General features: G+C 38.3%; 1 protein-coding gene and 1 long non-coding RNA gene across 2 annotated transcripts in view; one reads left to right on the forward strand and one right to left on the reverse strand.

Annotated features, from left to right (window-relative positions):
* Positions 1-13,891, reverse strand: part of LOC138027096 (lysozyme c-1-like) — a 15,479-nt gene extending 1,588 nt beyond the window's left edge. Inside the window, exons 1-4 of the mRNA XM_068874600.1 lie at positions 13,860-13,891; positions 13,717-13,762; positions 3,620-3,785; positions 3,015-3,197 (exon numbers count right to left, since the gene is read on the reverse strand). Of these exons, the coding sequence (XP_068730701.1) occupies positions 3,015-3,197; positions 3,620-3,755 (319 nt within the window). The 5' untranslated portion in view covers positions 3,756-3,785; positions 13,717-13,762; positions 13,860-13,891. The remainder of the gene's footprint in view (positions 1-3,014; positions 3,198-3,619; positions 3,786-13,716; positions 13,763-13,859) is intronic.
* Positions 4,050-5,441, forward strand: LOC138026678 (uncharacterized). The gene is made up of 2 exons (XR_011127319.1): positions 4,050-4,275; positions 4,849-5,441. It is a non-coding gene; the product is annotated as an uncharacterized lncRNA (long non-coding RNA).
* Positions 13,892-14,890: the final 999 nt, after the last annotated feature.

The following is a 14,890-nucleotide window of genomic DNA, read 5'->3' on the forward strand; positions in this document are numbered from 1 at the left end:
TCCTGAGGCATCGTTACGTGCACGTTCTTGCAGTGTTTGGCAATTGAAAATCAGCAGTGTGTTGTTTATAGTTTTCAATGTGACCTGTATGATGCGGGTTATGCGGTGTCTGACATTTGCAGACTGCAGACTGACCCAAAATTACTATTATTGAAAGCTAACCGTTTTAAAATGGCTTAGTCTTAAATACTGTTTATCAGCGCTATTTGAAATGATTGCTAAGATTTCAATACTGTTTATCAGCGCTATTTGTAGGCAGTCTGCAGTCTGCAAATGTCAGACACCGCTTCCTTATGTGGGTTACACTCGCGGATATTTACATAATCATGTAAAAGGACATCAACAACAATATCAACACTACAACAACGTGCACGGGACGATGCCTCAGGACCTGCTAAAGCGTCCACACTTTTCTTTAATCAGACTCCATTCGTGCGGAAGTATTTTCATAATCTTCGCATCCTTGTTTGTTAATTCGTCGGGCCAAAATCGCTTTAAATGCTGTAATTTGCATTATCTGATGTATATTTTCCTTGATAATGGAGCCATGACTACTCCGTCCGAAACGTCGGATTTCATCGTTATTATTATTTTTTTTTTAATTAAGAAATCGAGTAAGAAATCGTGTCACCAATGACAGTCGGAATCGAGCGGGAACTGACTTTATCCACTGACCTGTTGAAAATATGGAATGTTTTGGTTTGCAAAGTTATTGCTTTTAAAAATAACCCGACATAATTTTTTTCTTTCCTTGAAGACCGAATTTACATACTACTCGGACTTGAAATGGTGCCTTGTGGAGGATGAAATTGTGCTCTGTATTTGAACTAAAGCAATTGACAGTTTGTTTTTTAACCTCAAGCAAAGCATGGCGTTGCCTACAACGGTAGTTTACCAAAACGCGGAACAACCAACAACGGCCTGCAACGATCCACAATGACCCACAACCACCCGACGGAAACGATCCACAACGACCGACCAAAACTGCCAAAACGACCCAAAATGACCTACAACCACCTGTTTGATCTTCCATAGTCGATAAACTAACTTTGTCTCATTTCTTCTTGTCGCAAAAAAATCACAAGACAAGAGGCTACCCGGTTAGAAAGCAAACATTTGTATGACCAAAACGCGGCTGGAAATAGAAAACACTACGTCTTATTATGCGATGAAAATGAGGTAGAACAAAGGGACGAGCCGCATAATTTCGCTTGACGAATTGTTATGTTACACTTAAACTTAAATCCAGAAGTCAATGAGAGAGAAAAAACAGCCCCGATCAGTGCCACCCCATAACGCACGCACGTGTAGTCAATGGTGGCGACCTCTCAGGAAGACCATGAAGGTATGGATGGCCTGATTTTGCCTTTCACAAGGTTGATGCACGATCGAGTTTCACGGATCCGGTTGGCTTCACTTCGCTGGAGAGGCTTCAGTTGTTGCAGCGTTTTGAGCATGTCCTATTACGCTAGCCTGCCCGGTTTACTTAGGAATGGACCATTAGAAAAGTGATGGGGAAGGAGGGGGGTTGGGGAAACCCCCCCACTCCCCAAAAAAAAAAGAATTCCCAATAAAAAAATATGCCGATGCATTGTCGTCTACAAAAATCCTGAGCAGATGAAAATGCTACAGATCAAATGACCAACTACGGAATTAATAACACTAAAACTACGGGCAAACGTTCTGGAATGGTTTCATCTTTCCTCTTAGTACCAGCCAGTTTAATAAATCTCCTAGCAAAGGTTGATTGTGTGACATAACGTACCAAGTATGGGCAAATGATACCCGTGTCAACCATTGACCTAAAAAAACCTAACAGTGGTCATTGTTGAAAACAATAAACCTTATCAATTTTTTTTCATTTTATCAAACTCTCATCGATGATATATTTTTTTTCATAATAACCAATGTAAAATAAATACTGTATGAACGATGCATCGTCGCCGCAAAGGAACCTCGTCTACTTAGTCTATTGGATGAATTAAATTCTTGTAAATATAAATGTGACGTATGAACTCGACCTAAAGCTAAAAGACTAAAAAGTCGATTTTCAAGAGAAAACTTGTATGAACGATGAAGTGGACCTTACTTTCCGAAACAATTAAAAGTAGCCATATGGTGAGTTTCATCGATTTTTATTTGCAATTTCATACAAATTTCTAGAATTGAACTCCATCCAATATGAATCCTTCATTCCCCATATATAAAGCTGTAGTGTATTTATCTTGACACAAGTAGAGAGCCTGGGATATCTGTGATATGTTTTGCAAAGGCAAAAAAACGAGAAATTAAATAAATAATAATAATAATAGATAATACTTCCATGTTAATTGTTGTACTTGTAAATAAACCAAATGAAGATTACAAGTACCTTTTGTTTGTTTGTCCATCATAACAAAATAGGGTGATAATCCCAACATTTTCCGTCTGAATTGTCTCCATCTTCTTCAGTCTGTGTCACCAGTTACATGTATTTCCAATAAACGCAAATAGAGCGTCTTGTTTTCTTGTCCGCATGAGTTTTTAGTCGACTAGCACAACCGGACGACTTCGAATACCTGTAGTTGTCTTTTAGCTCCATTCTTACTATGACTTGGTTCCTAACTCGGTTCCTAACTGGATTCCTAACTCGACTGTTAGTTTATCTCACTTGCGGAACCACGCTTTATTACCGTGAAATAGCGAAAAATCGTCAAAAGTTATAAAAGACGAAATATTCACTCCACCTGCATAAAGAAAGATAAGCCAAGAAACTTATGATGTTTACAAAAAAATAATAATAACTAAAAAACAATGCAATTCATTGAACCGTAATCCACATCGGTCCATCCCTTGCTTTCTTGTTCTTTGTCGCCAAAAACTCATCAACTCATTCTTTTTCACTGAGTTGAATGTTATCAAAGTCACTTGCGTTTTGTTTGCATACGGTCAAATGGAAAGGAAATAGAGACTAAATTAGGTTGAATTATATTACATAATGTCAATGAAGAAGGGATGACTTGGTTAACTCTCACCATTGCAGAAATCAACACCACAGCCATAAGTGTTTATTTGCCAGCATTTGCTGTATTTTGTGCTACCCCTTCCGCACCAGTACCTATCGTTCAGCTGAAATATCCCATAATCAGTCGACCCGTCGTTGTTACTATTTTTAGCAGTATACTTGTAGGCGCTTTCGTGTTTGACCAAACATAACCCTGCAGAGGGAAAAACAAGTCATCTTACTCATCCTTAAGACGATCAAAGCCAATATAAATGTTAGAAAGCATACCTCTGCTTCCAAAAAAATTAAGAAATAAATAAAAAGCATGAGCGAAATTTCGAAGCATCACTTTTAAAATTCACGTTGAAAAATTATTCATAAACGTATGTTTATGAAAGTCTAAATAGGTTACAGAATTCATTCCGATTTAAATGCGAAAACGTTTCCTACTATTAAGATTGAAAAACTGGTAGTGTAAATCTGCCTCTTACATTTTGTTTATCGTATCTTATTTGATGAAGTCAGAATTAGTCCTCAAACCACTTTGCATTCATTGCGTGAGATAAACATGATAGGAAAGAGATAGTTTTAGCGAATCATGCTTTTTTTCTCTGAATCGAATCTATGTCTACTTACAATCCCTCATTTCTGAGTCTTGGACATTCTCGTTTCTCAGCGCCCTGACAACGTCGCATTTGGACTTCGTTCCTGCATGTGCGAGTTCCCCAAAAGCCAAAAGCATAAGAGCAGCAAAAATCTGAAGCGATTTCATTTTGTTTGATATGACGTCAGGATAAGTTATCTGAAAGACAAAGTGTCAATAGCATGGTATCTCTTTCTGTTTCATAAAGCGGTAACGCTTGTTTCCATAACAACTGATGTAATAAAAATGTACATATAAATAATCAATCTTATATGACGCAAGTTACAACGGCCCGTCTAAAGCGCAGGTCACAGGGAACGGGTCAATAGCTAGATTTCACTGGCGAAAAATGTCTGCGCATGAGTCGCGCGATATGTCACGTGACGCGTTTCCGGGACGATCATTGGCTCTCGTGAAAAAAACACTCCCGAGGAGAACAGAAAAATGGCTGCCTTTTGAGAATCGGTAGCTTGTTGGTTTCCGTTCTTTTTAGAGCGATCAAGGCTAGTTTTAACGCCAGTTTCAAGTGGAATGTATTCTTAGAGAACGTCTATGTTGTGTAAATCGTTTAAAAGTCCAATCCAACGAGCATCCTCGGAAAATTTGCTCCTGGAAAATTTTATTTCGTGGGAAAAGAGCTGCGAAACAGGTGAGTTTTTTACGCAATTTTTGATGTGGAAAGTTTGTTGCCACCGGGTACAAAAAGTTACTGTAATGTACAGAAAGGAGGATTCCTAAGGTTTCCGTTCATGTGTGAATTGGCTTGTACCAGGTGGCAGGGAAATGGTAATATTGTTCAACGTGAAGGTTATTTTTTTCTGCGTTACACCTTACGATCGGCACCTCTACATGAATGATCAATGATTCGATCAGATATGAATTTGATTTTGACTGTGATTGTCTCATTGGGAACGGACCCCTAGTATCAAATATTTTAAATAGCTGCTTTTAAGGTCATTTATATTCCCTTTTCTGGTGAATGTCTAAGTTATTATACTTTTTAGCAGTCACAACTCAACGATCCTTGCGTTCAAGTACATGTAGTTACCAAGTTATGGATTTGCAATTAATTTGAGTTTAAAATCAAAATCAAAATCCATGTTAGTTAAAATAATGTTGGAAGAACAGACGTGTTGGTACAGATGTATATAGGTATCTATAGATTCAGGTTTTTTTAGACTATTGTTTTCTGGAAGCATTAATGATGTAATTTTGGTTTTAGGGGACTGTCATGTGTTGTTGGATCAAGGAAATTCTGTTTTGAGTCAAGTATGGTTGACAGTGGATAGTTGTTCCTGAAAAGGCTGAAAGGAAGCTTTATTGCCTTGGACTTTTTTTGCTTACACCCCACATGTTTGTTCTTTTCTTACATGGCAAAATTTATTAATATATTATGTGATTTGTAGCTGCAGCTAGAAACAGTGTCCCATGCATAAGGTCTCATTGGGGTTGATGGCAGTAAAATAATTTTGGTAAAAAATATGTTTAAAGTTTTTATCATAACTTCTCATCTTGGTCCTGCGGGACTTCAAACATGCTCTACCATTTTGCACAAGGAACTTGTCAATCAACCGTTACCTTTTGGTGTATTTGCAATATGATATTTTGGATAGCAATTGATATATTTTTCTGATCCCTTATGTGTAGATATCCTATGTCTGTCACATAGTTAGTTTTAAGCTTTTATGTCCTGTAGTGTATCTTTATATATTTATAGTTAGCACATGACCCCACAAGCATGTGTTATTGCTTTAATATTGATTGTGTTTGAATAAAGGATATTGTTGTCTTGTCTTGTAGATAATGCAAAACAGCCTCAGTTGTATTTGCATTATTTCTGAATGTTACTTTTAAAGGGCAAACCATTAAAAAGTGTACAAAGTTTGCAGGAGTTCAGGAAAAATATTCAAAATATTCATTGATTTGAAGTTCCTGAAGCAGGTAAATCTTGAAGAGTTTACGCAACCATATTTGGAATATATTGCATTTCTTTTTGGGAATGTTCAAGTCCACAGATTTCATTTTCTTTATGTTGAGAAGTACTGACTGTTGACTCCATGGGGTTCCCCATTGACGAGTAAAATCGTCTGGTGTTAGACAGAGCAAAATACTCTGGGTTTAGACAGAGTAAAATACCAAGTATGGCCGGTTTAGGGGTGAAAGGGTTAAAGTGCGATCATTACTTTGACTTTCTTTCTTCATTTGAACCAAAACAAAGTGACTAATCATCACCTCCACCATTGCTATACAACGGCTTTGGCTTTTAGAACAAAGTATCAAAGTTGAAGCTGGTGGCTCAAGGAGTAAACTTTGCAAAAACGTTAGGTTAAAAATACTTTTATGGTATTTGAGTATTATTGTAGAACAAATTTGCATAATATCGTTTAAGTCATTAAATCAATGAGAATCCAAATATGAGGATGCAGTTTAATTTGCTCAGGAGGTTTTTTTTTTTAAAAAACAACCCTTAAAGGTAACAGAATCTTGTTTTCTGGATGTAGGCTAGGGGAACCAGTTCTAAATTGACAAATGACTGGCATTTTATAATTCATAAGTAAAAGCTACTTGCTCGCTTACCAAATTTTTCTACAGTTCCATTCATTTTTCAGATTTATAGCCTTAAATGTACTGCAGCAACTCTGCCAGCTGTTTGGTCTCAGTATCATAAGCAGTACCCCCTTGGGGTAGTTTGTTCACTTCACCACCATTGTTTAACCCTATCCAGGGACTAAAGCAAGGATGGAAATTGATCATAGCTTAAATAAATTGGACCACTTTTTTTTACTTCTTACACTTACTGCATTCAACTTTAATTTATTCATCCTTTGAAATGGTAGGAATGATTACTATTATTTACAGCAATTGCTAAAAATTCATTGCATCTAATGTTGAAATATTTTTTTCATGTGAGTCTCAAGTATTTATGAGTCAATGAGTCATGAGTCAATGAGTTAGTGCAGTTACCCTAACCCATAAAATGAAAGCTAAAATTTCAGAGAATGCGTAGGCCTAATCACTGAAACGAGGGCTTAGGCTCTCATTGACTCATGACTCATTGACTCGTAAATCATGGGACCTCTTTACATATGGAAAGGTAACAGGAGTTATTTCTGTGAAGTCTTGTCCAGAAAACTGCAACATGGGATTATATCTCTTTCAAATGTAGCTTTGTATGCTTTTGCTCAATGTCTTTGAACGATTATTACGGAAATATGAAGTTATGGTTTTTCTAAAAGTTAAATCTAATGCAAGGGGATTAAAATTATTGAAGCAGCTGTGTTACAACCAGAGTCCGCAAAGAGAGGTGAGATAATTTGTTATACTGGAAGTACTTAGTAGGCCAGCGTGAAATTTGTGAAAAGTTTCGGAGGGTGGCACTGAATCACCTTTAACAAGTTTTCTAAACTTTGAAGATACCTAATTCTATATCCTCCCGCTGTTTTATTGCTAGAAGATAAAATAAATCCCTGATTAAGTATTTTTGTTGTCAATGTGGAGAAAGCATATTATTAGCAGTAGTAATATTTTGTTACAGTAAAATTCTCCATGCTAGTAAGCTGGATTCTCAACGTAGAATGTTGTTGTTTTGGCTATTCAGAGTTAACCTAATCTATGTTTACTTCTATAATTTGGAGGGAAGCAAACAATTGGCATTTTGCTTGGAACAACTATAACAAGCTATAATTGCAAGTAAAAGGTTTCCTTCTAGTGTACCCAATATGAGGTGCTATGACATGGTTATTATTACTGCTAAATTCACTTTAAAATTTATTTTTGAACGACTGAAATATATTTCTAAATTTTCCCTTCGGTCTTAATAAATTTTCCTCTATGGACCACTTGGCAATTTCAACAACTTAATTTTGAAAAAAAAAAAAGCGAAAATCTTAACATTTTCTGTTAGATGCGGACCCTCGCGGAAACATCGTGTAACTATTTAGTTGTAAGAGAAACCATTTGGAAATTTAGTGGTATCTTTTTAGTTTCACATTTTAAAAGAAAAACGCATGAATTGAAAACAAGATGGTAATACATTAGCTGGTAATCACCACAAACGAATTTCCACTCGGACATTAGCAACCGAGACTCGCGTTGGCCTTGAAATTTTTAAAGAAATTTCCCTCGTAGCACTGGTGGTTTAAAAGAGAATCTCGCTGGCATAGAAACGCACTATGCAGTCAAACATTCGTCCATTTTACTGGCCTGAAAAGGGGTCTTTTTTTTGTCGACGGAGATCTAATACACACCGAATGGCAGCCATGTTTGATTTGAGGTATTGAGGTCACATGACAAGGCCTCGACCAATCAGACATTTTTCGCCAGTGAATAGCTAGCTAGCTCTTCAAATTTTAGACCGCCAGTAATGTTGTTTGATTACTGTGTCCATTTTTGTCTCAAGACATTATAGCATTGCATTCTGGTAAAAACACACGTTTCGTACTCCTGAAAATACCTGTCAATTTCTTCACATGGTGTTTACAGCAAAGTGAGCAATGACAAAACATGTCATTATTAAGTGGGGTTAGTACAAACACTTGGTGATACAAATTTCAGGACTATTTCACGCTTATATTACTTTTCTGCGTTTTAAGGAATTTGCAGGAAAATATGCTCTCATCGGTATCCAATACTTGGCTTGCTTGCGCGCTGGAATATTCTATAGGTGTGACAGATTACGGAATCTCATCTCGGTCTCTCTTTTTTCAGCGCTCTTGTTTGTTGCCCTGTTGTTGTTTGTTGTCTTTAATCGATCCTTGCATGTTTGGTTGTTTCCATCTTTTGTATTTCGTTTTCTCAGACGTTTTCTGTTCATCTATGTGGCAGTGTTTAAAGGATTCAGTTCCTCAAGGTGATTCCACTTAATCTGCGTTGGCGGAGTCTATAAAAGAAGTGGTCATGGTTGGAAAAGCACTCAGGACCTCGGCGAAGTATCGTTCAACCTACGCCAGATGGAAGCCATGGACCCTGCTGCACAAACTTCGACCGTTTCCTGCATCACTGTTCCATTTTTCCCTTGACCTTTGGTGTTTTGAAGTCAGACGCCAAGCCAGCCTCCATTTTGGAGTTCACATTTCAAAGCATAGCATGGGTACATAGTCTTGCCGGTGACCCCTTCACCTACAGAACAATCTTTGGTTCGGAAAGTCCTAGCCGGTGCTCAACGTGTGCTTGCTCACCGAACTTTTAAAAAGCAACCAATTACCGTTCCCAGTTGGAACAGCTCGTCTCTGTCAAAGTTGGCCCGTCCGTTTCTCTTTATGATTTACGCTCTTCAGCTGGCTTTCTAAGTTCTGACGAGCTAGCAAATATACTCCTATCTGACTTTAAGATGGATTTTGCTATGTTACAGCTTTTGTCGAGTCTAGCAAAACTGATCAGTACCGGGAAGGTGCATGGGTTGTTGTCGCTTCTTCCGGAAAGCCCACTTTCCAAGTTTCTGTTTTAAGTAGATATTTAAATATGGCTCAACTTAGTTTTGATAGTCATCGTTTTTTGAATTTTCGAAAACCAAGCACGGTCACAAACCGAGATCCAAAGGATAAAGTTACACTAGATTATACCGGCGGGAATTACTTTTGGAGGCCTTTAAAAACATTGTACTGGAACACTTAGTCTTAGGAGTTGTGGAGTATCTGTTCATAGCTTTACATACCTTTGTCTACAATGTTTTTTCCCTTTCTTTAACGTCTTACGCCAGAACATTAAACGAACTCTTGCTTTGAAGCGAGGCACACACAGAGTTGGTTGGTCTGCTTGGTGTTGGGCCAACTCGAATTTAGATAGGAGCACGAAGATTTTTCGGCTTTTCGCTCGGTCAAGAATTCGTCGCAGGGAATCTAGTGAAATCATGCTAAGTAGGAAGCAAATGATGTTCCAATAAACGAGGATCTGTGGAAATATTTTTTTTAAATCTTACAAAAAACACTTTATGTTATAAAACACCAAAGTGAGAAGGAAAGCCGAACAAATCGCGGGTTTTTTTCCACGGTTTGGAAAATGTTCTCTTTCTGCATTAATCGCTGCTTTCAATGCAGTTTTCACAGTTTCTGTGGTCCACACTGGCGGCTACGCAGTTATTCAAGTCAAGCATCGGAGGGATATAAACTTAAAGCTGAGTGTTCATTTTTAATTTGCTTAGAGCTGCTATTTTCTCTGTATGGCAATTTTTGGCATATCTTTAGAAGTTTTGATAAGATTACATGATGCCTGGAGGACCTATGACTAGAACAGAAACGAAAGGAGAGAGAAAGAGAACGGCAACGACAAAACAGGATACCAGTAATAGCTCATACTTAGTGCAAGAAGTTACTCCACAAGTTCTTTCCTTTAAACCGTTATTTTCCTTTAAACCGTTATTTTCAAAAAGTGGTTTAATCGGTTTTTCCTTTGTTCAGGAATGAAAATCGATTTTTTATTGTCAACTGGAAGTAAGTAAAAATCATCTGTACTCTTTAGGACATAAAAAAAGTTGACTTGTTTGTTTGTTTTGCTCTAAAATGAGATCGAACAACTTGAGTGCTTTTTAATCCGTTTGCCCAACTGGTTTTCGATGTGCCTCGACAGCGACAAGAAAATTTTGCGGTGCCCTTATGTTATAAACACGTAATCGCAATGAGTTCCCGTAAAATTAGGGGGAAATTTCACTAACTTGTGTTTTCAGCACCTAAAGCACCTAAACGTTATTTAAGTGTTGAGTGGATCTTGTTTGAAGTTCGTCTTTTCTTGGTTGCATTTTGCCGATTCTTGTTCCAAGCCAACCGGCCTGGCGTGTTTCAATGAAATACATCAAAATTTGAATGATCTCGTTTTCAGACATGTTCAGAGCTAAAGTGGAATAAAGCACATCAGTAAAACTCTTCTTTGAACTTGAACTGACAAAGTTTTTTATGGCTTCTAATTTTAGCGTGATTCCTATTGACAGTTGACTCGGAAATGGCTTTTTTCCTTTTCCATTCGCTCGCTGAGGGTGTGCTTGTTTTCTTGTAAAACTCATGCACTGTAAGAAAAATTCATTGCCAAACTGGTGAATCCCAAAGTAAATTTCACCCGCAAAACCGATATCGTACTCATGACTTCGTGATTCAAGCGATATCGGTTTTTAGCGTAAAATTTACCGTGGAATTCACTAGTTTGGCAATGAATTTTTCTATAGAAGAAAGCAAAGAAAATGATTTAATTCGGTATTTAAAGCGGCAACCGGAAACATCAAAACGCGGACAATTCGAAACCTTTTATTTTCACTAACCCTACTGGCGGTAATAATAAATAACTAGGCAGCTCCGCTTTTAGGCTTGGCTAAATCTACATATTATATTTATGCAATCAGCAGAGAGAAATAATTATGGGAAGTATACGGTATTGCACTGTACATACAAGCAGAACTTCAGTATCACGTTCAATATTCTTAGGGAAGTATGTATACAGATATATCACTGGATGACTAAATATGTGGGTAACATGAACAGGAAGGGGAAATAATAATCATCATACAAATAATAATTTTTTTCCTTGGGCAAACCATTGATAGGTGCATTAATCACACTTATGCATCAGTCAATTCCAGCAGTGCCCATCCCCCCCCCCCCCCCCCCCTTCCTCGAGCTAACCCCCGGGCATTAGCAATTTTTTTAAAAATGGGCAAATTCCCCGGGGTGGGGACACATAAGCTGTCTAAATGCCCCAGGGTGGGGACGAAAAAAGACTGGGCAAATGCCCCGTCCCCGGGATCGAAATAGCCGTGTTCACGTCGGTGATCGTTTTTTGATAAACCAAATATAGTTCACCTTGTCGCTGTGAAGAATCAAGACCTTTTAACTGATGATGAATCGCATTTTAAGTTCGCAAGATTTGTCTTGAAGATCGCATCATTTGAATTCGCAAACCTTCTGTATTTTAACTCCACTTTCATGAATTTATATATTGCTAGGCTAGTTTTGAATGCGAAATGCGAAGTAGTCGTGTTTACTCAGTCTTCACGTCAGTGATTGTTTGGTGATATTAGTTCACCTTGTCGCTTTTATATATTCATATGCTTACAAGTATAAATGAAGAAATACCTAAAATTGAGAAAACATACCTTTAAAAACATCCACAGGTTTTTCGAGTCCGTGACGGACAAGTCAGTCTTTAACGAAGGCCTCGTCTTTTCTGATAAACTCTTCCATGTTAATTTGAAAACACGTGTGTCAAATGCCCGGGGGTCGCCCCGGGTTAGGCTAATTCCCAGCCCCCGGGCCGCGATTAAATTGCGAATGCCCCACCCCCAGGACTGACAACTTGAGCAAATGCCCCACAGTTGCCCGGGGGGGGGGGGGGATAGGCACCGCTGGAATTGATTGATGCATTAACATTAAACCGAATGAAGGGTTTACTTTCTAACGAAACTGTGTAGCTGCGTCGGTGGGGGAGTGACTCGAAAATTTGGTATATCAAACGAGAGGAGCGTCAATTTACCACCGTAAGGAGATTATTAAGATGACGTTTCGAGCGTTTGTCCTTCGTCAGAGCGAATAGAGGAATTGTGGGCTGTGTGTGGTTTATGTAGGGAGCGGAAGAGCTGTTTCATTGGTGGAATTATGGTACGGTAAAGAATGAATAAATAAATTAGTTGAATGACAAGCGTTCATTGATTCAACAGGGATTGATGGTGCCAAGTTGAAAAACAAATTTCTGTTCAAAGTTTTTATGACTTTCTGTGTTTTCTTGGTGTAGAGAAAGACCGCAAATTGTCATGTTATGGGTAGCGTAGTTCGAAAGATTGAAATGGCGCTCTACTGGTTTTGATCCATCTTTGTCATTTTTTTCAACATAACGAAAATGTTCGCGGAAGCGGTCTGTCCGTTTCCTACCTGTTTCGCCTATGTAAATCTTCTTGCATAGTGTACAGGTATGCAGTAGATGACTCTAGGGGAGAGGCATGTGAGACGATCAGTGATTTTGACGGATCGTTTTGGTCTCGAGATCTTTTCCACGTTTTGAAAAGGTAAAGTAAAGTCACACACGAGCCGCTAAGACCGACACGACCGGAGATTATCCCAGTTTCCTTAGCATGAAGCAACTGGGTGTGTTACCACTCCCCCTGGACAGGATTCTTTGACGCTAAAGACGGAGTCACTACAGAGGCGTCTGAGTCTAAGAAATTGAGAAAATGGTATGGAGTTTTTTACGTGTTGTAGGTGAGAGGTAATAAGTAACTGTGGAAATCTGTGGGTTTGTAATGCACTCTAGTCGATAGACCGTTGCCGTTAATTGAAATTTTGATGTCGAGAAAAGCTAAAGAATTTTTGGAAATTTCCCATGTGTATTTTAAAGCTGGATGGAAAGAACTGACCGAAGCGATGAATTTGCTAAGTTCCTCTCTGATGGATGAAGTAGCGCCGACACAATCATCATGCGATGAAACGTTTGTAAAGATCTCGTTATACTGAAAGAAAAATTTGTCTTTGATATAGCCCACAAAAGGGTTGACACCATTGATTTGCTTGTAGTATTTTTCAGAAAATGAAAAACACTTGAGTGTCAGAACGATTTCAGCTAAACGGAGTAGAGTTTCCAAGCTAGGTTGTTTTACAGTTCTTTTCTCGAAAAAAATGTTATAGCGCCAGCAGACCTTCACTGCTAGGAATGAGGGTGACTGTACAGAGATGTCCATTGGTTTCGAAAATGTCCTTTTCCCAGGTGCTAGATTGGTCGGCTTGTTGGTTATGAAAAAATGCTTTCAGTTGAACATATGGACGAAATTTTTAAACATCTTGTTTGGTAGTAAATTTGTCAGTAGTTTTGGCTATCGGAACCAAATTTAGGCTCTTGTTAAGAATAGATTTTTTCTGAATTCCAAAGTGGTGAATATAATAGCGTTTTCGTTTTGGCTTTCAATATAGGTGTTTTGCTAGTTGTAAGAGGACCCATAAGGTTTCCTACTTTTTTAAAAATGGTTAAAAAGCCTATAGTTAAGTTCCTGGATTTTGATGCAAATAGATTGAACTAGAAAGGAAGGACGTATATGAAAAGTTGAGAACGAAATGCGGTGATAAGTTTGTCCAGGTCATTAAATATAACCTTCTCAAAAACCAGAATCGAAATTGAATACCTGCTTTATCTTTGACGATTATCTTTTCTGCGTCCCAAATCTTCACCTACGACAGCAGCAGTCAAAGCGTCATTTTTTTAAATTAACAGTAAAGCGTTTGCGAAAACTTTAAACAACGACTTCGGCAGTATTTAGAATCTTACCTTCAAGTTGGTGAACGATAAAGTAACAAAACGGACCAGGACAGCGAACGCTATTTATACCCAGTGCAACAGATTCAAGGGAAGAAACTTTCTGCAAGACAATATCGCAAAAACTGCAACGGAAGAAAATCCCTGCACGATTCAGCATCAACAACAAGTCGGCTCAAGTGATCTTTTTTTTAGGCACGGTGGGCCCTTCGCAGCACAAGGCTGGTAACAATAGGGGCCCTGTAACAGATTCGAGGGAAGAAACGTTCTGCAATACAATATCGCAAAAAATGCAACGGTGGAAGATTCCTGCAAGATTCAGCATCAACAACAAGTCGGGTGAGGAAATCTTTTTTTAGGCAGGGTGGCCCCTTTCAGCAAAAGGCTGTTATCATTAAAGACTTTTATCAGTATTTCATAAACTTCAAAAGCTACTCTTAACTTTTTGGGAAACCAGAAACTTTTCTATCACAAACAGTTTGGCTTCCCTCCAAATCATTCCACTAACCATGCTATTCTTAGTATCAATACAACAGGCAATTGATAGCCAAGAATTTTCTTGTGGAGTATTTTTGGATATTAGCAAAGCTTTTGACACACCAGATCACAATATTTTGATTGAGAAACTAATAACTATGGTATTCGTGGAGTACCGGAAGATTTGTTTTTTTTCATTTCTTTCAAACAGGCGCCAGCATGTATCCTTGGGACGTATTGACTCAGTTCTTTGTCCAGTTTCATGGCCTGGAATTCATCGAGGTCTCCATGCAAAACAACTTCATTCCTTTTCTTTTCAGCGACGTCACTTTGTTTCTCTGTTTCTTAAACTCCTCCCAGGAGGTCTTTGTTGGATTCTTTACATGCTGTTTAAACATACGATTTCGGCGAGAAATTTCACGATGAATCACTGGAGTTATCCAGGGCAACTGATCACTTCTTACCCGTTTTTTCTTTATTGGCGCAAGTTTATCTAGCCCATCAGAGAACAACTTTGCCCAGTGGTGCCATACGTCGTCAACATCATCATAGATATATCCAGTACC

Source organism: Montipora capricornis, chromosome 12, assembly GCF_036669925.1.
Source record: "Montipora capricornis isolate CH-2021 chromosome 12, ASM3666992v2, whole genome shotgun sequence".
NCBI classification, from domain to species: domain Eukaryota; kingdom Metazoa; phylum Cnidaria; class Anthozoa; order Scleractinia; family Acroporidae; genus Montipora; species Montipora capricornis.